The sequence below is a fragment of the Podarcis filfolensis genome (genome assembly GCF_964270895.1).
Source record: "Podarcis filfolensis genome assembly, chromosome: 9".
In the NCBI taxonomy this organism is placed as follows: domain Eukaryota; kingdom Metazoa; phylum Chordata; class Lepidosauria; order Squamata; family Lacertidae; genus Podarcis; species Podarcis filfolensis.
This window is the reverse complement of record NC_139610.1, coordinates 26,531,922-26,554,529: the sequence shown is the minus strand read 5'-3', so window position 1 is coordinate 26,554,529 and position 22,608 is coordinate 26,531,922. Positions and strand designations below refer to the sequence as shown.

Here is a 22,608-nt window from a genome sequence, read left to right as displayed (position 1 = left end):
GTGTGCTGCATTTAAATGCATTTTAGCACATTCTCTGCATAAAATTTTGTAAATTCATCTTATTTGGGCTCAATGCAGTTTTCTAACAATTATCTGTTCTTACAAAATTCAGTGGACCAACAGTTAAAACATTCCTATTTAAGTAAGCTGTTCTGGGTACTTTAAATAGAAGAGTGAGTTGTAAGTATTTATTTAAACTACTATTATTATATTGAATTTCAGCAAGGGTATGGTTGAAATTTACACCTTGGTGCTGTTAAAAGAAATAGCACACCTCTCATCAAGGAACTAAAATGACAAACGAATAGTGCACTAATATGGTAAAATAATAGTTTGAAACACATGAGATTACAACACAAAGACTAATTCTACTTTTATTAGTTGGTTTTTTTTAATGGACTTTTATTAAGAGAAGTAGTGTGAAAGTTAGGGAAGCTAAGCTTCAAGAGGAGACATGTCTAGACTAAACCCCCAAGCAACCCCTGTTCATTTCAGAAGCATTGTTGCTTGTCCTTCTGTTAGAGGAGCACAGAAATGTGAAATTCTAGCAGCCATAGTTCAAGCTAATCCCCTCAAGTATGGAACAGGGAAATTCTGATAAAAATGAGCTTCTGTGCTGGTCCCGCAAAAGCTACAACCACCATCTCTCACTTTGTCTGCTAAAAGATGAGAAGAGAGATAATAGGAAACCGCTGAAAACATTCTGTGCATTTTGAAAGGCAGAAAACAAACAAAAAGCAGGAGCGCTAATTCACATTAAAAAGAAAATGCAGCACGTTTACCATTTCCAGTATTAGCAAACTATTCTTCTGTCATTTCCCAGATGATATGCTGAATGATTTTTAACTTCAGCAGTAGAAACAATATGTCTAAAGCAGCTGTTTGGAATAAGAAGTCAAATCTATCCACAGTCAGCTTAAATTCTAATTAAGGAAGAAAGCCTACCGCTATTGTTTAACAGCAACTGGTATATAGAGGTATGTTGCCTCTGTTTGTGGACTCTGTGGTCATCAGGACTCTAGTCTTACCATCCATCAATTTGTCTAACGCCCTTTTAAAGCCATCTAAACTGAGCATCATCACATCTATAGTTCCATTCAGGAGATGTAATATGCAGAGCCATCCTTTCAAAGAAAAAAGGCACTTTCAGAAGGTATTTTTATCAATTAAGAAAGAAAATTAATAATAATAATAATAATAATAATAATAATAATAATAATAATAATAATTTATACCCCGCCCATCTGGCTGGGTTTCCCCAGCCTCTCTGGGTGGCTTCCAACAGAATATTAAAATACAATAATCTATTAAACTTTAAAACATTAAAAGCTTCCCTAAACAGAGCTGAAGTTGGCCTGAAGTTGATATCACTAAAGTAGAAGTGTTAAAAGTTTGACGATACACCTAAAACACACTGTGCCATTGTGGAAAACTCATTTGTAAGCACATACATTATACTGGTACAGTCATCCGGGAAATCTGACTGGCAACATCTAACCATTGGGTAAACACTTGGTAGCAAACCAAGCAATGCTACTATATAGTGACATTTTTATTTTCAAGAATGAAAATATCATACTGGGGATACTAGACAGCAAAATCCCAAAGAAAGCCTTAATGCTACTTATGTATGTGACTACAGGGGCAAGGATTCTAAATGCACAGAAATGGAAGCAGGGAGAGGACACCCTCAATGGAAGAATGGTTGATGAAAATATTGGAATATGCAGAGCTGGCAAAATTGATGGCACTGATGAAACATACAAATTTAGTATCTTTTAAAGACTACTGAAAACCTTTTCTAGTCTATATAAAAAGTTATTTCCCATATGTGAAGACCACAGCCTGGTTTGAAGTGTAAGAAAACAACAGAATATATTAAGAAATCTGTTAGAGAAGATGAAATTAGATAAGGCGGAACCTTAAAACACAATTTTGTGCAATTTGGGTTATAAACATTGGTGCTGGGTGAGAGGGAAGTCACTAGTTTTGCTGAACTGGAATATAATTGTTGAGTAAAAATGTAACTCTCTATATGGGAAAGGGGGGGGGAGATAATTATATAAAAAAATGACACTTCTGCCTACTTTTGTGAGATTGTTTCACTGTTAACAATAGCTCCAACATAAACCAATTTCACTTTACACCTTCTCCGATTTCGGCTGGTTTTGGATTTGTTTCTGAGTGATGAAGATGACCGTGATGTTTTCAACTGTCAATCCTTTTCATTTTTTGTGAATGCCTGGCTTCTGTTTCTCATTTTTTCTTTGAATACCAGAACATTCTATGACTTAAAAGCTGTTAATTCGAGGCGCACTTATCTGCTTACACATAACTTTTCCCCTTTGGCTGCCCAACATTGGGCTATTGTGCTCTCTTGGTACTAGAAACTTCTTTTTCACACAAAGTCCTCCTTATTTATGCAAGAGGTAATTCTGCCCAAGGGAGTGGAGGGAGGGAGGGAGAGAAGCCGCGGCAAGAAATGGTTACAAATTCTTCTTTCAATAAACACTTCATTAGAAATTCCATTACCTGAGTGCCAATAGTCCTAGTTCCATCTGTTGCTTCTACTGTCAGATTGTAATTTGATTTCTGTTCTGCATCAAGAGGTTTAGCGACAACGATGGTTCCAGTGCCCTTGTCCACATCAAAGCGGCTGTCATAGTTGCCACCTGCTCCAAGAAATTGCATGAGACAGAAGTTCATAAAACGCTGCTTTGATGTATCGCTTCACGAAAACATACTTTGCTATGATGCTTAAAACAAAATCAGTTCTGAAATAGCGGAGGCTGCGTGTTGTATTTGTAACCTAGTTGTAATACAGCAGTCGGCCACTAGGGCCAAAAAGCTTGATGCTTGCTACAGTACAGTGGTACCTCGGGTTACATACGCTTCAGGTTACATACGCTACAGGTTACAGACTCCGCTAACCCAGAAATAGTACCTCAGTTTAAGAAGTTTGCTTCAGGATGGAAACAGAAATCGTGCTCCGGTGGCATGGCAGCAGCAGCAGGCCCCATTAGCTAAATTGGTGCTTCAGGTTAAGAACAGTTTCAGGCTAAGAACGGACCTCCAGAACGAATTAAGTACTTAACCCGAGGTACCACTGTACTCCCTATTTATTTGACTCATGGCAAAGACTCTGTTTCCAGAGGTATATCTTTCAAATCCTGATATCTTTGCTTTAAATAGATGAATGTTCTCCTAAAACAGCCAAGCAAATTAGCCCGCAAATGTTACTATCCCGCAAGAAAGCTTACTAGCCTGCGTATTTGTGAAAGAAAAGGTATTTGTAAAAGAAAAAGAACCAAGTTTTGCAAATCTTTCTTCCCTGATAGCCTGAAGGTGATTCTTACTTGTCAAAGGTGACTAGCCACGTGGGGATTTACAATACGTGCCCAGAAAGAGTAAATATTATTTCACTTGAAGGAACTAGTCACTGAATAATATATGATATGGTATCTTAAAACTGTGTTTTATTGTTTAAACCAAAAACTTGGGGTGTGTATCAGAATCTCAGGCATGCTTACCATGGGTGCAATCCACTCAGCACTACTACCACAGTGTGCTATTGAATTTACACAAGAGCAATGCTCGGTGGATTGTGCCCCAATAGACCAGCCTGTTCTTGGGCACTGGAAGAAAAGCTTTAGGAAAACACTGAATTAAAGGCTGAAAAAGTGAAAATAGCACAATGGCTTTAAAACAAAACAAAACACCCTAACCCCTTTTCCAGTGATGGATTAATTTTATTCCTTTATAAAACTTCTAAATGCCCTTTGAAAAATGAAACTGAAATATAGCTCAATAAACACAGCCAATCGCCCAAACATTTAAGTGATTACAGTAATAATAGTAATACTATTATTTGTGAGCAGACTGCCTCTCTGCAACACAATGACCCTTTAAAACCAAATGGAGTTAGCCATGATAAATGCCAGTCATTAACTTCTACCGGATTCAAGTTTTAGACAAACGATTTGAAAAGTATAAATTACTTCCCATTGTTTGTCAGCCCCAACACTCTCCACGGCAAAAACATTTGTCCTAATTACGTGGTGCAAGTGTTCTTTCCTGTTCTTTTTGAAAAGCAAGGTTATAAAGCACAGTCGGTTTTTTTGTTTTTAAAGATAAAAACCATTTTGCCTTCTGTAATTATGAATTCCAATTATTTTTGGACTCAAGGAACATTTCTGCACAGCACCACTGTAAACGCCATCCAATCACCAGTATACTTACTTGGAAATAAGCCCCATAGATTTAAATGGTACTCACTCCAAGTCAGCATGTTTACGATTACATCTTTATTCCAACAAATTAGAAAACCAGTGGAATTTCGGAGATTGGTTCTGCCTTTCAGACAAATCACCCAGACTGATGGGCTGGGCAGCACCCCATAAACACTGCTTTATTTCTGACAATTATTGTGGGTATCTAAAGTCAGGCTAGAGCCTCTAATTGCCTCAAAAGAATCTTCGACAACATTAAAATGGAGTAGGGCAGAACACCACAAATTTTATGTGAGCTGTTGGTGCGATATATTTTACTGGAGGTGATGCTGGAAGGGAGAATACCAGCCATGGACATCTATCTGCCTTGGGACAGAAAGCCTTATGCTGCATGAAAACAGCAGCTTCCCCCACAACTGATGCAGTGATACCTCAAAGAAAGTGGTACAAAAATTAGTTTCTAAAGCACAGAACTACCACAAAGGTATGTTTCTACAGTCCTCGTGCCACCTGCTAAAATCCTTTTAAATAATATGGACCAGCAGCTCCCAGGGATGATTTATTATTATTAATTTATTTTCATAATGCCCTCTAACAAAACATCAGGGCAGTGTACAGCAAAGTAAAAAAAAGCATTTAAAAACAACACCAAACAATCATTTAAATGATTGTTAAAATAATCATTAAGCAACTGAATGTGCCTGTCAGCAGGAAAAAAGGCTTCAAGAGATGCGTGAAAGTCAAAGGTGAAGATGCTTGCCAAATATCTGCTGGAAAAGGGTTCTGCAGTAAGGAACTGACAACACTATTAACTGACTTTCAGCTGAAGTAAGATGGAAAACCATTATCAGCACTCAGGGCTTTGAATATCAACATAAGAACCTTGAATTTGGCTTGGTATCCTATGGGCAGCAGTATAGATGATTGCCAACATCTGCATTGGAACTCTCTCACAAGAGAGGCATCCCCAGCCCAGATCCTGCCTTTTCAGGGATGGGCAAAGACCTTTTCATTTACCTGCTTTAAACCGATTTGGCCTGTTTAGCATGCAAATCTAGCCACGTCTAGAAATGCCCTAACAATGTTGTTCTATCAAGCTATTTTGCATCCACCACTCTCATCAGTCTGGGTGCTCTTGAAAGATCAAAAGTATCTATACTAGCATTTCAAAGTGGTGCTTTGGCTGAAATGTGGTGACAAGCAACACTAACAAAACCAAAACACGCAATAAAACACAAACAAGAACTACAGTAAAGGGGGGGGGAGCAGAGAGAATCTGGAAAGAAGAAGGAAACACAAACTGCTCAAAATTTATTAGATATTATTATAAATTAGTGCGATTTCACTTTAGATCTCATAATCTGATAATCAATTATGTGATCTCAGCAGATACCTTCTGCTGTACAGTTCAGGTCACAAGCCATCTGAAAGATGTAAAAAACTTCACTAGCAAGCTTGTCTCCTGGCACAGCCAAAAAGAAAGAAAGCATGGAAAGCAAGCACAGAAGAAAGAAAATATGTCAATCAAACTGATTCATGCGATTAGTAATAGTTAAAAAAAGGTGCAGTAAGGTATTTTAAAACAGAAACCGCGAGATCTTGATTAATGTGAGGTAGTACCACCAACATGTTATCTACTCTCTACACCCCCACCCCAAGAAAAACTAATATCCACTTCTGAAAGTTGCATTCCTTCCCCCACTCCCCTCCCCTTACACCTTGTACTAGTGTTTCACCTTGGACAGACTTTCCCGCCTGCTTTGGGCTATAATCCACTCGGAGAAGTGCACTCCTGACATATTACACCATCCATAGACACTGCCTTATTCAGAAGGACTTGAACCCCCAAGGAAGTAGTGCTGGGGTGGCTGCAGCCCCAGATGCACACTTGCACCCTGCATTCCCCTCTGAAGGCATGGCAGAGTCAACCATGTTACTGGGAAGGAGGTTCCTTTGCACCATGAATGAAATTTCGTGGGTAGATCAGGGCAGTAATAGGACAGATTGTGTGGGGTTTATATGCACACATACATACATACATACATACATGGGACAGATTAAGTTGCTGTGCTAGTGGAGGCCAGTGCAACCAGTCCCACTAGCACAACAAAATGCTCCCCATCCCAAAATCTGCAGGAGGGCGGTTGAGAGATCCCCCAGGACAACTTGCTGGGAAGAGGAGAGGAGAGATCTTTCCATCAAGCATTGAATGAACATAAACATCACTTGAGTGTGATGCTGAAGTTCCACCCCAATTGGTCAGTGAAAGAGGCAAGTCTATTTAAAAAATCTAAACAGGAAAACAATCCTTTCATTAGATAGATAGATAGATAGATAGATAGATAGATAGATAGATAGACAGACAGATAGATAAATAGACAGACAGAGATAGCATAAAATTTATATGCCACTTGATTGCAATGAAACCTCTGGTTAACAATATATTCTTTATAGCAGGTATATTCAACATGGTGCACCCTAAAAGTTGCTGGACTACAAATCTCATCATCCCTGACCACAGGCCACTCTGGCTAGTGCTGATGGTATTTGGAGTTGGGCAACTTCAGGAGAGCACCACTTTGGCTACTACTAGCTTATACACGCAGGAATACCTCCTGCTTAAATTCTTCTTAGAAGCCATTTTCATTTTGGGATCAGAACATATCAAATCTATGAACAACAGCCTAGATAATCACCGCATAATTCCCGACGAACATTCGTCATCAAATAGTCTTACCTGTAATATCAAACCAGAGCGGAGTGCCAAGAGGCTCCACAGCTATTACTCCAATCATGTGAGCAACTGGATCACTTTCCATGACAGTAAAAGAAAAAAAGGATTCCTCAAAAGAAATCGGTTCAAGGGCCGGATTGGGTTTTGGGATCCATTCTATATGAAGCCGAGCTGTTGAAGACTTTTGGGGGCGACCGTTATCCACTGCTTTAATCTAATAAATATAGCACAAGATTGGGAAAAAATCATGTAAACCAGGACAGATCCCATACAAAACACAGACATGCAGAAATTAAAGTTGACAGCACTCTCAGTGACAAGAGGCCAAGAACCATGAAATTAAGTTCTGTAAACCTGAGGGAGCTTTACAAAACAATGCTAAACATGTCCGCTCAAAAATCCCATTGAGTCCAATGGAGCTTTCTCCAATGTAGATACCACAGAATTGCAACCTCAGACTTTTTTTTTTAATGTAACAAATCCACACAGCATAGGAAACTCTTTTATAATCTCTGATGAGCAGGCAGAATACCAATGCAATTAACTTCTTTTAATTCCTGAAAATAAATTAAGCGTCTTCATCCGTATTTCAACCGGAAGAGAAACACACCTGCGTTGCACTCTTTTAAAGAAATCTTGTCTAATTCGGTATCAGATTTTCCAAGTCCTCTGACTGCATAGTAAGCGTTTTAAAATACTGATAGCATGTCAAAACTGAAATATTACTTACTGTAAGAATGTCATATTCCCCAGCTCCAGAATACTTCTTAGAGGAGACCACTCCAGTTATTGGGTCGATAAAAAATTTGCCTTGCTCATCACCATCTTCAATGCTGTAAGATATTTCTGCATTGGGACCTTCATCTTTATCTGCAGCTACTACACGATAGATAGGCTCCCTCCTGGTAATCCTCTCTCTCTCTGGTTTCTCACGCTCAGGCAATTTGATCTGATAGAACTTTTGCAAGAACTGAGGCCTGCTATCATTTTCATCTAAGATCTTCACAATGACACGGGCGAGAGTCGACTTTGCTGGTACACCGCTGTCTGCAACTGTTACCTATTGACGACAAAAAAAATCCTATTTGCATAAACAGAAAAAAATAAAAGGGGGGATTCTAGCATGTGTCTTGTCAGTAGCAGGACTGACATAGCTTAAAGCAACAGGTAGTGAAACAGAACTCTGGTTCCTTAAAAAGATGGAAGAATTTATATCTTCAAGACATTTCGGTGCAAGTTCATTGGCAATACTTAAATATTCTTTTTAAAACTTGCTTATCTCAAGTCCATTTTTGTTGCTCCAAAAATGCAAATTCATCAGACTGGAAGAAACGGCAAGAAAACACACTTTAAACATGCCGTTATGTCACACAGACAAAATAAAACTGCTTGCACAAAGGTCAGGCTGTAAAAAGAATAAATGTGGCATTTAAAGGGGAGGGGGAGTAATGCAAATGTTGTTCACTCCTGTGAGCCAAACCCTGTTATTTTGCAAACTGTCAGGGAACTGCCATAGGCACAGAGGTGAGAAACAGAAGGGCAGTTGTGTTACAGGGAGCCTCCGAAAATCTTGCAAAGCAGTTCCTCTTCCGGGGAGGAGGAAAGCCCCACCCCCAGTGGGGAAGAGGTGCAAGGACCAGAGGGTGCTAAGGTAAAGGTAAAGGGACCCCTGACCATTAGGTCCAGTCGTGGCTGACCCTGGGGTTGCGGCGCTCATCTCGCTTTACTGGCCAAGGGAGCCGGTGTACATCTTCCGGGTCATGTGGCCAGCATGACTAAGCCGCTTCTGGTGAACCAGAGCAGCGCACGGAAACACTGTTTACCTTCCCGCTGGAGCGGTACCTATTTATCTACTTGCACTTTGACGTGCTTTCAAACTGCTAGGTTGGCAGGAGCAGGGACCGAGCAACGGGAGCTCAGTCCGTTGCGGGGATTCAAACCGCCGACCTTCTGATCGGCAAGTCCTAGGCTCTGTGGTTTAACCCACAGCGCCACCCGCGTCCCTAGAGGATGCTAGTGGGAGCCTTAACGCTGCTCCTGAGCAAGCCAGAGAGGAGGGAAGCACGCCCTTGCCATCGCCCGTCCTGAGCAGTAGTCTGGGGCACAGAGAGGGGCTGAAACGGTTGGGGGTAACGAAACTTTTATGCTGGGGGAGGTACAAAAAAAGACCACTCCCGGATTCTGCTAGTGATTGAGCCGGACATGAGCTTTGGGGCTCTTCACTGTAAATACTCTTGAGCAACCGCAACAGCACCAGACACAAACCTTCACTGCAAGCTGCTGAAAAAATAATGTTTTGGTAACTGAGTAACTGCACTTGCAAGCCTCTTGAACTTTTTCAACCCTTCTGCACATGTAAGGAGCTTTCCGAAGCAAAATTAGTTGTATACATGGCTTGCCCTAAATGACCAGGCTGTCCAAATGGGAAATCCTGGTGGACCAGAAGTGGCTCACGGGTAGAGCTTCCCCACCCCAGTATAAATAAAACTTGGCCTTCTAAGCAGACCAAATAAAATACCACAAAATGTAATTGCTTAAGAAGAGCTATTTTTCTTAAAAAGAGAAAAGAACTGCATACATGTACAGTATTAGTATAAAAGCGAATGGAGGTGTCTTGAAATAAAGAACATCTGGTTTATTCATCTCCTGTATTGCCAGTTTAGAACAATCAGCTTTTATTGTATTTTTACCACACCCTTCTCAGAGAAGGATTTTAGCCACAAAATGATCCTATGAGGAATAGTAGGCTGAGAGAACTTGACTTGTCCAAGACCACCCAAAGAGTTTCATGGTCAAGCCAGAAGCTGCATCTGTATTTCCTACACAATTCTAGAAAGAGTAAGTTGATTGGTTCCACCATCTATCACATGGGCAGGCAAACTAAGGCCTGGGGGTCGGATCCGGCCCAATCGCCTTCTAAATCTGGCCCGTGGACGGTCCGGGAATCAGCGTGTTTTTACATGAGTAGAATGTGTCCTTTTATTGAAAATGCATCTCTGGGTAATTTGTGGGGCATAGGAATTCGTTCACTTTTTTCTCAAAATATAGTCTGGCCCCCCACAATGTCTGAGGGACAGTGGACCGGCCCCCTGCTGAAAAAGTTTGCTGACCCCGATCTATCACCGGCCTCTGATTCATACAGCATTTGATGTCCAGGTCCCAACAAAATATATATATACTGGTAGAGTAGCAAGACCAATGTGAAAGCAGCAGACGCAGTGATTAAAAAGCCACCCAACATTGCAGTGCTATCCAGACTTAACTGAAAGTAAGTTCCATTGAACAAAGTAGGCTTAATTTCTAAGTCAATATGTTTAGGAATGTACTGTTAAGCTTCTGAGTGAAGAAGTAGTAAGTCCTTGTGAAACTGCTCTTTAAAATTTCAATCTGAAACTGTCCTTTGTCACAGAGGAGAAAAATAAAATGGAAAGAACTATATTCCGAGACAGGAGAGTCTGATGAAACACACAAAAACATGCCGTATTTAAAAGCAAGACTCCATTTAATTGTTTCCTATAAAATCCAGTAAAATGTTTTCATGAAATGGAATGCACTATATTTATCGTTGTTACTATGCAAACAAGAGTGAAATGTGGGATAAATTTTAATAGCAAACAAGGATAAACTTGCCAGTCCATCTGGTCAACACTTTAATGCTCAATTAATTAGCCAGATGCACAGCATTTGGCACAAGCTGCTGATAATATTGCCACCATTCTGCAAATATCTTGGACTCCATCCCAAACCGCTTTTTGTAAAGATATAAACATAAAAGAACTGAGGGAAGCTGCTCGAAATACTTCATTTTAAAGTAAAAACAAAAAACACATAACTTGTCTTTTTTCATACACTGCAGTGCCCAAATTAAGGTTTTATTGATTTGGGCAACATGCTCTTCCGCAAGTCAACAAAGGAAAATGAAGTGAGAGGGAGGCAGAGCGGGAGACAGGGACCAGTACTTGGCACTGATGAAATTTAATCAGTTCAATTTTTTTTATCATTTGTTTAAAGAAATTAAAGTTAGTATTAGAAAAGATACGCAAGCAAAGCCTAGTGCAATTCCTAATCTAAATCTACCATGGTAGATATTCTTTGTTAATGGAAAACATTGCTCTTTTAAGTGTCTTCCCCTCCCAACACCACAAGGGTGCTCTCAAAAGTACGCCATGTACATGTAGTTGTAGTATGTGGTGTCTGTAAAAAACCCACAAAAATAAACACCACATTGCTCTTTTGAGGCACTGCCTTAAGGACCAGCTCAGATGACCATCTATTCCAGAGATAGAAATTTGTGGATCTCCAGATATCATTAGATACCAACTCCCATCAGCCCCAGCCGGCACGGCCACTGGTCAGAGATGGTCAGAGTTGTATTTCAAAAACATGTGAAGGGCCACATACGATTTCATCACTCCTGATCTACACCAGTGATCATCAACAAAGAGGTTCAGTCACCCACCAGGAAGCACAATCTTCTGAAACAGGAGAATCTACCAGAATGCACATCAATAAAGCCTAACTACAGTTAGTTAAAACAAGGCAGATTGTCTTGCAAAGAGACCTAAGAAATGTACATTTCATAAAAAAAATCTCAGGTAGAAGGACTGGGAAAACATTTCTGCCAGACTCAAGAGCTGCTGAAAGCCACTTACTGGGCTATAAAGAAAAAAAAGCAATCATCTGAATTGCATTTCTTAGTGGTAGCTTTACATTATAGAATCCTGGCAGTTTTGCAAATAGTGGCATACCTCTGGCTTGTTTGTACAATTTTGCCTTTCAGACTCTACCACTGACGTTACACACCCTCTTCTATATACTTATAAAACTGCATAGCCAAGGATATGCCTTCTATGAATATCAAAAGATTTCCCTCTTGTTTCTGAAGGCAGCACAGCTATCGCCAAGGGCAGATATAAACACACAGTAAACAGAAATACTGTGAAAATAAAATAACTTTCAAGAACTCAGCCAGTGGTATTTGATAAATTAACCTGCCAATGAGCAGGAGGTACACGTGGCCTACTGAGCGGGAGTCTTCAAGACTGCTGAAGCCGCCACAGAATCCAATGCTTTAGGGTGCAATAGGTTTGTTTTTGTTTCCAATATAAGAATGGCTTGTTCACAATGGTAAGTGGATTTACATGTGTTTCCATTGGCAAATATATAGAGTATCACCACAGCAGCTGGTTCCAGACCCTCCTAAGTGCCCCTATTTTCCAAGGGCAGTCCCGTATTTACAAAAGCCATCCTGGTTTGATCCCAGAATACCCCGCTTTTCCTTAAGACATCCCTATTTTCATCAGAGAAATGTTGGGAGGCTAAGGAGTAATGCAAGCCCCGAGCCAAGTATATAATCACATCAGGGATGGAGAGAAGCTAAACCTACCCCTTCCAAGGAAATTGGGTTGTATGGAAACCTGGAGTAAGAACTATCTCTGAGCCCCATTTCACATTTCCGAGGAAAGGAGGGCTCGGCTGTTTGGGAAAGAAATTTGCAGTCTCTTAACACAGGAAGGCAAGGTGTGTCACCCACAACTAGAGCCGGTTTGGGGAGTTGGGCTAGGGTTTTAACAACCCCCAATCCTTTCGTACAAGGATGCTTATTTCTTTTAAAGCATTTTATTTGCCGTACTTCACGTTAACAAGGCACCAGGGTAGCTCGCAAGAATGAAAATCACTGAGATAAAAACAAACAAACCATTGAGTGCCTAACCCATATAAAGCGAAGGGGAGATTTATTAGGATAAGCTACTTCTATCTACCTTGGGCTGTCTCCTTATTCTAGCCTGATTTCCTGCCCTGCCAGAGGCTTCAGCGTAATTTTGAGTAACCATTGCAGATATTATTTTTGTTGTTGTTGTTGTTAATTAATTGACAGCAAAGAAAAGTTTCCAGCAGACTTTAAAGATTAAAACAGAAAGTGCATTCCACAGGACTAGGCTGATGACACTAAAGGTTCAGTTTCTTGTTGCTGCCAGATGAGCCTCACCAACTCCGGAGACAACCAATGACACACAGGGAAGCCAATTTGTAATGAAGATATACAAGACAACTGCTAAAATGAAGAAATTAAGCATCATAATTTACCTCTAATATGTGTTCTGCTTGCTGCTCCCGATCAAGTTTCCTTGATGTTGTTGTAATTAGACCTGCAAATATAAACAAGCAATTTGTTAATCCTTGGGGCAGAATACAGGAGAAGAGACAGAGAGGCAAAGTTCACAAACCAAAACACCTACTTCCGGGTTTGCAGCGTTCTTAATCCAAGTTGTTCATAAACTAGGCTGTTCCTAAACCAAGGTACCACTGTACTGAATAGTACTTAGATACACTTTCAGTCGGACTTTGTTGACCTCTAATCTTCTGGAAGGGCACCCTTTAGCTTCCAAAAGATTATACACCCTTAATGTGTTCCACCATCTGACAGAATGATGGCGAACACTTATCCTTCCAGGCTGTCTATCTGTCTATCTAGAGCAGGCATAGGCAAACTCGGCCCTCCAGATGTTTTGGGACTGCAACTCCCACCATCCCTAGCTAACAGGACCAGTGGTCAGGGATGATGGGAGTTGTAGTCCCAAGATATCTGGAGGGCCTAGTTTGTCTATGCCTGCTCTAGAGCATGGGTGTTCCTATCTTCCGGTACATTTTTTTCACCTGCACATTTTAGTGGCTTGCACTGAAAAGCAACATGGCAGACAGAAGCAATGAGAGTATTTTACAAAACACAGCAACAGCAACCTGATTGTGGTTGTTTTGGAAAACCATAATATAGTTCTCCAAAATGCCTTTATAGACAGCTACTTAATGGTATTGTATTGAACTTTATTACGGCCATTGGCCCATCACACAACAGTTTCCCATACCAACATAATGTGCTACTTAATGGTAAAGATGGTCTTCTTCTAAAATTCACATTTGCACTCCAAACGCATCTTGATGATTGCATCCATTAAGTCTCAGATCCATCCATTATGCCTCAAAGCCAGAGATGCATTCCTGGATGTAGTTATTTGGCAAGACGTTTTAGAATGTTTTTCATTTTAAGCATGAGTGGTTCTATTGGACTATTTGGCTTAACTGGAGCTTAAATAAGTTCCTTTATTTAAGTACTTTAGCAATGTTACTTGGTAATTTAGAAACAGGCTCTTACTCTGCGGCCCTAAATACCATTTCAGCAGTCGAGAAGGCAAGGAAACATTCTTGGGATTGGGCGTGTGTATCACTTTAGCAGCAGTCCTCTTTCTCCATTACTCTTTAAAAGAGTGTAACTGATGTGAATGGGAGTGATAATAAGCAATAACGTTAATGTAGGTAAAATACGGCACTTGCCTAGCTATCTCAAATCAATAAAGCAACAATTGCATCATTGTTTGAGTATTTGTGTGTGCCTGTTGCCAAGGAAGAGGGTAGGACTTCTTGCAATGGATCAAAGGTTAATATTTTATCTCATACCTGATATTTCACAGAAACACTCACTATGTTATCAGCAATCAGGAAATGTAGGAACAAGTTTCGGCAAAACTACTGTGAGCACGTGCGCCTGCGCGCCAAACTACTTCCTCAGTCTCTTTAAACAGCATGCAGATGCCAAGATAAGGAATCTGCTGATTTTGCAGGCAATAGTCTCTTAAGTGACAGAATGCAGGGAGAGGAAACAGGTCCTTGAGATACGGGCTTGATGGCCAGAGAACAACAGTACAGAGACTAGGAAGGTAAATGTAGGCATTCTAAGGCGGTAAGATGAATTGGCCTCTCATGTCTTTATATTTCAGTCCAAAAGCCGTGTATCCTTATGGTTTACTGGAATGCTGAAGTAGCACTCTTAAATCACACACAGATTTGATTGCAGCTGAAGACAGGTATAATAAAAATATAAAAAGAGGGCTCACACCCATTCACAACATGGCAAACCTTCCCAGTTGTATTATCAGGTGAGCATGCTGAAAGATCCTTTTATCCCCCTATAAGCTCATCATTCCTACAGCTCCCTGCTCACCAGACAGCCTCCCTTTTCACCTCACTATTGCTTCCTCCTCATCCTCCAGCTGGGGAGAGTTAATAAAGTGGACCACTGCCAGGTGCCTGAGTTGTGATCAGGTTGTGCTCTTCCATCTCAGGAACTGAGCTGCAGGGCACTTTATTAAGTTCCCTCACCTGGATGTGGGAGAAGCAGAAGTATGGAGCGATCAGACAGGGAGGGTTCAAGACAGATGGGCTGGAAGTAGCATTTGATTTATCGGTAGGCTTGCCTGATTGTTCTGTCGTGAAAGGAGGTTTGCAGCACTGCGGAAGAAAAATTCAGTGCTAAATCTGCCTCCATCTTACAATCATTTGTAAGCAGTAAAATACACTGCTCTCAGCACATGTTTCCTCAAGCAAACCTCACTCATTCAGAATCTATCTATCATCTATCATCTATCATCTATCTATCTATCTATCTATCTATCTATCTATCTATCTATCTATCTGCCTGCTTCCAAGGTATGCCTCAGGGCCATATAATACATCTGCCACAAGGAATCTGTCTCATGTGGTGGCAGCACCAAAAAAAAAAAAAAATTAACATAAAGGGGCACATTATGTTTTGAACCGTTGTTTCAAACTGCAAAACAATCAAACACACTCTTATTTTTATACATACTAGATTGGCCTGGTTTTTATTTATTTGTTTGCTTATGGATTGTTACCTTCAGATTTACTTGCATCCAAGCAATATAAACCAAGATAAACGTGTCCGCTTAGAGACTGGCAGGGATTAAATTCAGAAGTAATCCCAAACTTTTGAGCATGTAAATCCCATTATCTCCTGTAAAGACTCATTAAACTCCTTATTAAGCCTCTACTCTTTCTCCCGCCAGCATACACCACAGTTCTATGCTTTCCAGAACACGCCAGCAACCAAGAAACAGGCAAAAGCCATTCAGAGATCAACCACAAGGAAACAATCCATTTAAGTCTGTTTAAATATGTCCCAATTCTTAGCTTTTCAGCATCAAATACGCACATTTCTGATCATAATCTTCTGCTGCCCTACAATATAATTCCAAGCTGCAACCATACATTTTAACAACTACTAAAAATAACAGGATCATCTGGGGATTAGGGGCTTGGTGCCATCAGTTTGCTGATGACACCCAGCTCCCTCTCTTTCTCTCTCTCCTTTTCATCTGAGTCCATGGAGGCTGTTGGTACTAAGATCAATGGACTGGATATGGGTCAACAGACCTGAACCTAACCAGGACATTAGAGTTGCCACTGGTCAGGAAGAATTCAAATCAAAGAATAGAGTTGTTGTTTGTTTCGAATGGGATGGCATTATTGCTAAAGAAATAAATATCAGGTCTGCAGTTGTGGGGCACTCCTTGACCCAGTTTTGCTGCAAGATTTGTTGCACATGGTGACTGCACCCCAGTAGTTTCAAAATATTGAGGTTTCAGAGCAATGTCCTCTGTCAGCTATTTGAGCACTGGTCCAATGCCTCGAGCTGTAATATCTTGCCAGCACAGCATTTCTAACTAGTGTAACACCTATTTTACTGGCGCATTTGGCTTGTACAGTCAGGCTGCCAAATAATGCAAGTGCCTTAAATTATCATTTTAGTGTGTAAGCTTAGACACTGCTTTTCAGAGATCCATTCTTGTGACATAATTGACAAAGAAATCAAGTCCTCTTCTGGTAGAGGAGAATTAAGCACCTTTATATTTATTAAAGCAGAGAGGTCGGGAAACTTTTAGCCACTGCGAGAGGTGAGGTTACAGGAATTGAGGCCCTTTCGGTAGTTGTGCCCGTCCTGTGGAATGCCCTCCCAGCAGATGTCAAACAGATGTGATTTTTAAAAGACATCTGAAGGCAGCCCTGTTCAGGGAAGTTTTTAGCATGTGATGTTGTATTGGGCTTTTACTATTTTTGTTGGGAGCCACCCCAGAGTGGCTGGGGCAACCCAGTCAGGTGGGTGGCAAATTAATAATAATAATAATAATAATACCCCGCCCATCTGGCTGGGTTTCCCCAGCCACTCTGGGCAGCTTCCAACAAAATATTAAAATACAGTAGTCCATCAAACATTAAAAGCTTCCCTAAACAGGGCTGCCTTCAGATGTCTTCTAAAACATCTTGTTGTTCTCTTTGACATCTAGTTCTCTTTGACATCTGGTGGGAGGGCATTCCACAAGGCGGGTGCCACTATCGAGAAGGCCCTCTGCTTATATTAACAACAACAAGAAGAACCCCCCTATGGGTCAAATCTGACAAGATGAGCGGAGCCCCCTGCCAGTCAATCAGCACAGCGCTTTGAAGTGGACTTCTGAAGATATGGCAATTGGCTGACCATTGGATCTTCCAAAGCTCCATTCCAAGTGGTGCAGAAAACAGTACTTTGAGAAGGGCTTCTGAAAATGTATTAAAGAGCCCCCTCTCAAAGCACTATCTCACCATGCCCTTTGAAAGAGGCTTTGTTGGCACCACTGAAGAGATGGTCAGCTGTGTCTGCAAATAATATTTCAACTAAGACCCACCCTCACCTATCCCCACCTGCCCTGTCAGGTGTAGTGCAGAAGGGTGTGGATTCTTTGCAATTAATTACATCACAAAAGAGATAATTCAACCCATATCTCTAATTATCCCGCTTGAGTGCTGCCTTCAAAACTCAACAGAACAGTATTGGTATGACTGTTTCAGGACTGTATAATGTGGGGGTGGAGTGTTGTTTTTAAAAAGTACAATCTTATATTTTAAATGCAGTATTGTATTCTATTCTATTACTCCATTTTGTTTAAAGTAAACATGGGATATCAGCAGGAAAGCAGAAAGATATATATATCACCATGTAGTATGACAGCTTTTTTTACCTGTTTTGATGGTTTCATTGTTTGACATCAGATTCACCAGACTACGAGTTTGAATGATTGGAAAGGCTAATATTTGAACAAAATGCTTCTAGAGGGCTGAGTGAGAAAGCTTTTCTAGATGGCTTTCTTTCATTGACTTTAGAAGCTTTTGTACTGTTTGTTTGAAAAACTGGTCTCAAATGGCTTAGGATGGCAGTGGGTTTGAAAAACGATACTGTACAGGACTCCCTTGTTTACTTCTCAGCGGGGCAAAAGGGAACATGTAAGAAGACTGAAAACCCATAAAAGTGAAAAAGTAGTATTTCTTCAAATTTGAAGCATGGCAGCAGAGTGCAAGATTAAAGTGGGGAAATTGTGCTGCCCTTCTGCAAATAACAAAATGACATGGACGAAACAGATGACGGTAAGGGGCGAAGACGGAATTTGTTTCCAGCTCTCTTCTCTGCTCACACTCTTATACTTCCTTGACTTATCCACTGAAGGAGATCCATATGCAGAAGTAGCTTTCTACAAATATCATTAGTTGGACTGGGAACCATCAGCCAAAATCAAATGTGCATTCAAGTACAGAATGTCATCTGTTCACATGATCTTCCTTTTGGTGGAATACACATTCGCATACATACCTAAAATGCACATCTCCAATGCAGGTGTATTTGAATGCCTATCAGTGTTTGTTCCATTGAAAGCAGGATATTGTGGACAGAGAAAACTCTGTTTATGCTGCAAGGTTTTAAAATAGTGAGAGGCACAAGGGAGGAGAGTGCTGCTGGGCTCCTATGCTGCCTGAGGGCTTTCCATAGCCATAATGTTGGCTGCTTTAAGACACCAGACTACATCGGTCTTTAGTCTGATCCAGCAGGGCTTTTCTTATGCGCCAAGGTTTGTTTCTCCCCAGTGAGACCAGAAGCAGCAAAACAGGCATGACCCAGTCATGCCTGGTAAACCATCAACTACTGCTTATCATGATGCCTGAACGCTACCAGTCCCTACAAGTAGATACATCCCTGGTTGTCTCTTGAAATCGCTACTCCTAATCCAAGGAACATTAACAAAATATTGAAAAGTAAACTCCATGCCTCTTCACAGTCTGCCACTGGACCTATGTTCAGACTGGCACAGCAAACCTATGCTCTTCTAATCAGAGACAACTACATGTCATAGCTGTCAACCATCCCTTATTTGGTGGGAAACTCCCTTATCCCAGCGCCGTGTCCCGCTGCTGTCCCTTATTGATGATGTCCCTTAAATTTCCTGGGTTTCAAAGGAAGCAGCTCCCCTCCCTCCCTCCCTGCCGGCCAGGGAGGAGGGAGGCTCCAACTGTGTTGCTTGGCTGCGTTGCTCACCCAATAAGGAGTCTAAGAACGACTGGGGGGGTGGAGCTTGCATGCCTTGTGCCAATCAAATCGGCCACGTTGCCTGGGGACTCGCCTTTGCTCAGCGCTTCCCAGAGGAAAGGTGACGGTGGTTTTCCTTGCTGCATCCCCTTTGCTGGGTTGCTGCGCTGTGGGAACCACCGCTTGAGGCTTCATTTGACTGCTGGCAGGGCTTTCTGCCTTTGGCTCGGAGGGGGCTCAGAAGTTGAACATACCTGCATATCTGCAAGTTGACAGCTATGCCACATATGCATGTTTGTAAAGGACGTCTGTAGTGTCAGAATCGTAAGAGTTGGAAGGGATCCCCAGGATCATCTAGTAATGCAGGAATCTCAACTAAAGCATCCATGACAGATGGCCATCCAACCTCTGCTTAAAAACCTCCAGTGAAGGAGAGTTCACCATCTTCCGAGGTAGTCTATTCCACTGTCAAACAGCTTTTATTGTCAGAAAGGTTTTTCCTGATGCTGAGTTGGAATCTCCTTTCTTGTGACTTGAAACCATTGGCAAGAGTCCCACCCTCTGCTGAGGCCTACTCTTTGCTCGGGGGTCAGCTGCTTCACTCCTAAGTGGGCATTCTTCCTGCACTCCCTGGTCACTGTCATCATAGCTTACAACTCCCCACACATTGGGAGCTAGAGGAGCAGTGATGGAACTGAGACAATGACTGTATCGCCTGCTGTCCCCATATGTACAGAACATGGAGCTAACGTTAAGAATTAGCTTATTACAGCCTAAACAAAAAATTATGATTATGTATTACACATATATTCCACCTTTCTTCCACAGCAGAACTCAAGGCAGTGATACCTAGGTAGTCTTCCATCTCACAAATAACTAGACGAAGACCCTGCAAAGCTTCAGCAAGGCATTCTTCACCTTCAGATCTAAGTTCTGAACTTACTGCTTAGTAGAGATATCAGGTGCCCACTTTTCATACTTGTCTGAAGCTTCTCCAACAAAACCCCCAATCCCAACTACATAAGAAAGGATAAATTGGTGACCCATGTAGGCCTTGCGGGAATTATTTTGTGCCTTGGTATAACTGCTCCACTGAACTTAACGTTAAATCATGTTCAGGGGAAAGTACAAACTTTGCATGCCTTGAGTCACTTTGAACTCAAAAGTATACCCTGCATTTAGTTCTGTTCTTTCTGCGTATGCAGAGAACCAAACGAAAGCGGAACTTGCTTTTAGTATACCGTATTTTTTGCCCTATAGGACGCACTTTTTCCCCTCCAAAAATGAAGGGGAAATGTGTGTGCGTCCTATGGGGCGAATGCAGGCTCCTTGGCTTCAGCGATAGCAACGCGGAGCCTCCAAAGCCTGCGCTCCGGAGGCTTCGCGTTGCTTTCGCAGAAGCCAGGAGTCTGCTCTTTGAGGCTGGGGGAAAGCAGCACTTCCCCCCATCGCCAGCCCCAGAGGATCGGGGGGCAGCGGGAAGGCGCACGACGCCTTCGTGCTGCTCGCCGACCCCGCTTTGAGGCTGGCAGTGGGGGGAAGCAGCGCTTCCCCCACCTCCCGCAAAAGCCCGCAGAAGCCGCGCACCCTTTAAAGAGTGCACAGCTCTTGGGGGCTTTCCCCCAAGGAGGGAGAAGGGACTGACTGGCTGAGTCAGTCCCTTCTCCCTCCTGTGGGCTTTTGCGGGAGGCAGGGGAATTCCCCCACCTCCCGCAAAAGCATGCAGAAGCCGCGCGCTCTTTAAAGGGTGCACGGCTTCTGCTGGCTTTTCTATGAGGGGGGGAATCCCCCCCTCGTAGAAAAGCCCGCAGGAGCCACACACCCTTTAAAGAGCGTGCCGCTCTTGTGGGATTTTCCCCGAGGAGGGACAAGGGACTGACTGGCCGTTTCAGTCTCTTCTCCCTCCCGGTCGAAAAGCCCACAGGAGTCGCGCGCGGCTCCTGTGGGCTTTTGCGGGAGGTGGGGGAATTCCTCCACCTCCCGCAAAAGCAGAGAGGAGGTCTTGGAGTAGCGCACAGGCTGCGTGCAGCCTGTCCGCTGCTCCCAGAGCTGCGGGGGGGGATCATATTTTTTTCCTTGATTCCCCCCCCCCCTGAAAACTAGGTGCGTCCTATGGGCCGGTGCGCCTTATAGGGCGAAAAATACGGTAGGTTCCTTCATCAGGCAAAGTCTAAAACTTTCAAATTCCATAAACAAGCTAATGCAGCTTGCACAAATTATGCTGCCTATCCAACAGTTCAAAAACATGTTGAGCTCTTAATAAAAGTCATCATTGTGCACAAGAATATATATGGGGCAGAATTGTGCATTTTGGAAGTCTGGAAGATGTTTTTTATTCTTGTTCCTGTATTAGCGATTTTTTTCCTTTTTTAAAAAATCACCTTTCATCTGTGTTTACAATGACACTACCATCTCTTTACAACTCTGCTATCAAATATTGCTTAAGGACATATGATCACTACATAACAGTTCACAACATTTTCATTACCGTCTCTAGACATAAACTGATATGAAACAACTGGGATCCATAATCTGTATGGTAGGATAATCGTCTTTACTGAACTGGAAAACAACACATTACACAATTATAGAAATTATTTTCACCTGGAGGAGAATTTTTATTTATTTCTAATACAAAAGGAGCTGAACATAGCAAATGAATGGAAATTTGTGTTTTCCTGCTAATGTAGTATGTGACTTAAACCTGATGCAGGAAATATAAAACCTCAAGCAGTTAAACAAGGGAGGCATCCTCCATGACAGGCTATTGTGCAACTACAGGTCATTTATTTCCGCACAAAGTGGTTTCCCAATGTTATAGGAAGTCTTTGGATGTTGTTTACAGCTGCACCCATTTCCGATTTCATTTTACTCAATCTTCAGATCTTCCACCACAGTTCCCTTGAAGGGTCAGGAAAGTTGTAAGATGATAGGAGAAGTAAGGCAGACTATCTGGCGTTGGCTCTCCGCATTTTACGAGTTCACAGTGCTTTGAGGATTAATAGACACCAGTAAACCTTGTAGTGAGATTCCTCTGCCCTTGTTAACAACAAATTAATTCCTTTGTTTAAACTTTATGGAAGTCTCCATCAATATGCTGAGTTCACTAGGATGCTGAGCATGCTTTTGGTAGCATTGGTCAAATAATAAAGAGAACAGGAAAGCTATTTTTTATTAAGGAGAGACAGATAAATGGGGCAAGATACAAATAGGACTTTATTTTGTGAGTCATTTTTTTATGAATAAAGTGACTAATAAACACAAATAGTAACTATGAAACTATGTTTTTGAAACAGAGCAGACACAAAAAGTATAATAGGTCTCAAAATTCAGATCCCTGCATGAGTCAAGCAGAAATGTATCCACAAAGACTTTGTTGCCCCCGTTTTTATATCTGTAAATGAAGCCTAGTCAAAAGAATTCTTTAAAAGTTTGTAAACATAAGAAATGAGGCACAC

General features: G+C 41.7%; 1 protein-coding gene across 7 annotated transcripts in view; it reads right to left on the bottom strand.

Annotated features, from left to right (window-relative positions):
* The window catches only part of FAT1 (FAT atypical cadherin 1), a 115,062-nt gene that overhangs the window by 45,095 nt on the left and 47,359 nt on the right, over positions 1–22,608 (bottom strand). For all 7 annotated transcript variants that reach the window (XR_014551922.1, XM_083629846.1, XM_083629849.1 and 4 more), the window contains exons 4-7: positions 13,051–13,112; positions 7,694–8,023; positions 6,967–7,177; positions 2,533–2,672 (exon numbers count right to left, since the gene is read on the bottom strand). Coding sequence is in view for 6 of the 7 variants with exons in the window: in XM_083629846.1 (XP_083485972.1) it covers positions 2,533–2,672; positions 6,967–7,177; positions 7,694–8,023; positions 13,051–13,112 (743 nt within the window). In the remaining variant the exon portion in view is untranslated. The remainder of the gene's footprint in view (positions 1–2,532; positions 2,673–6,966; positions 7,178–7,693; positions 8,024–13,050; positions 13,113–22,608) is intronic.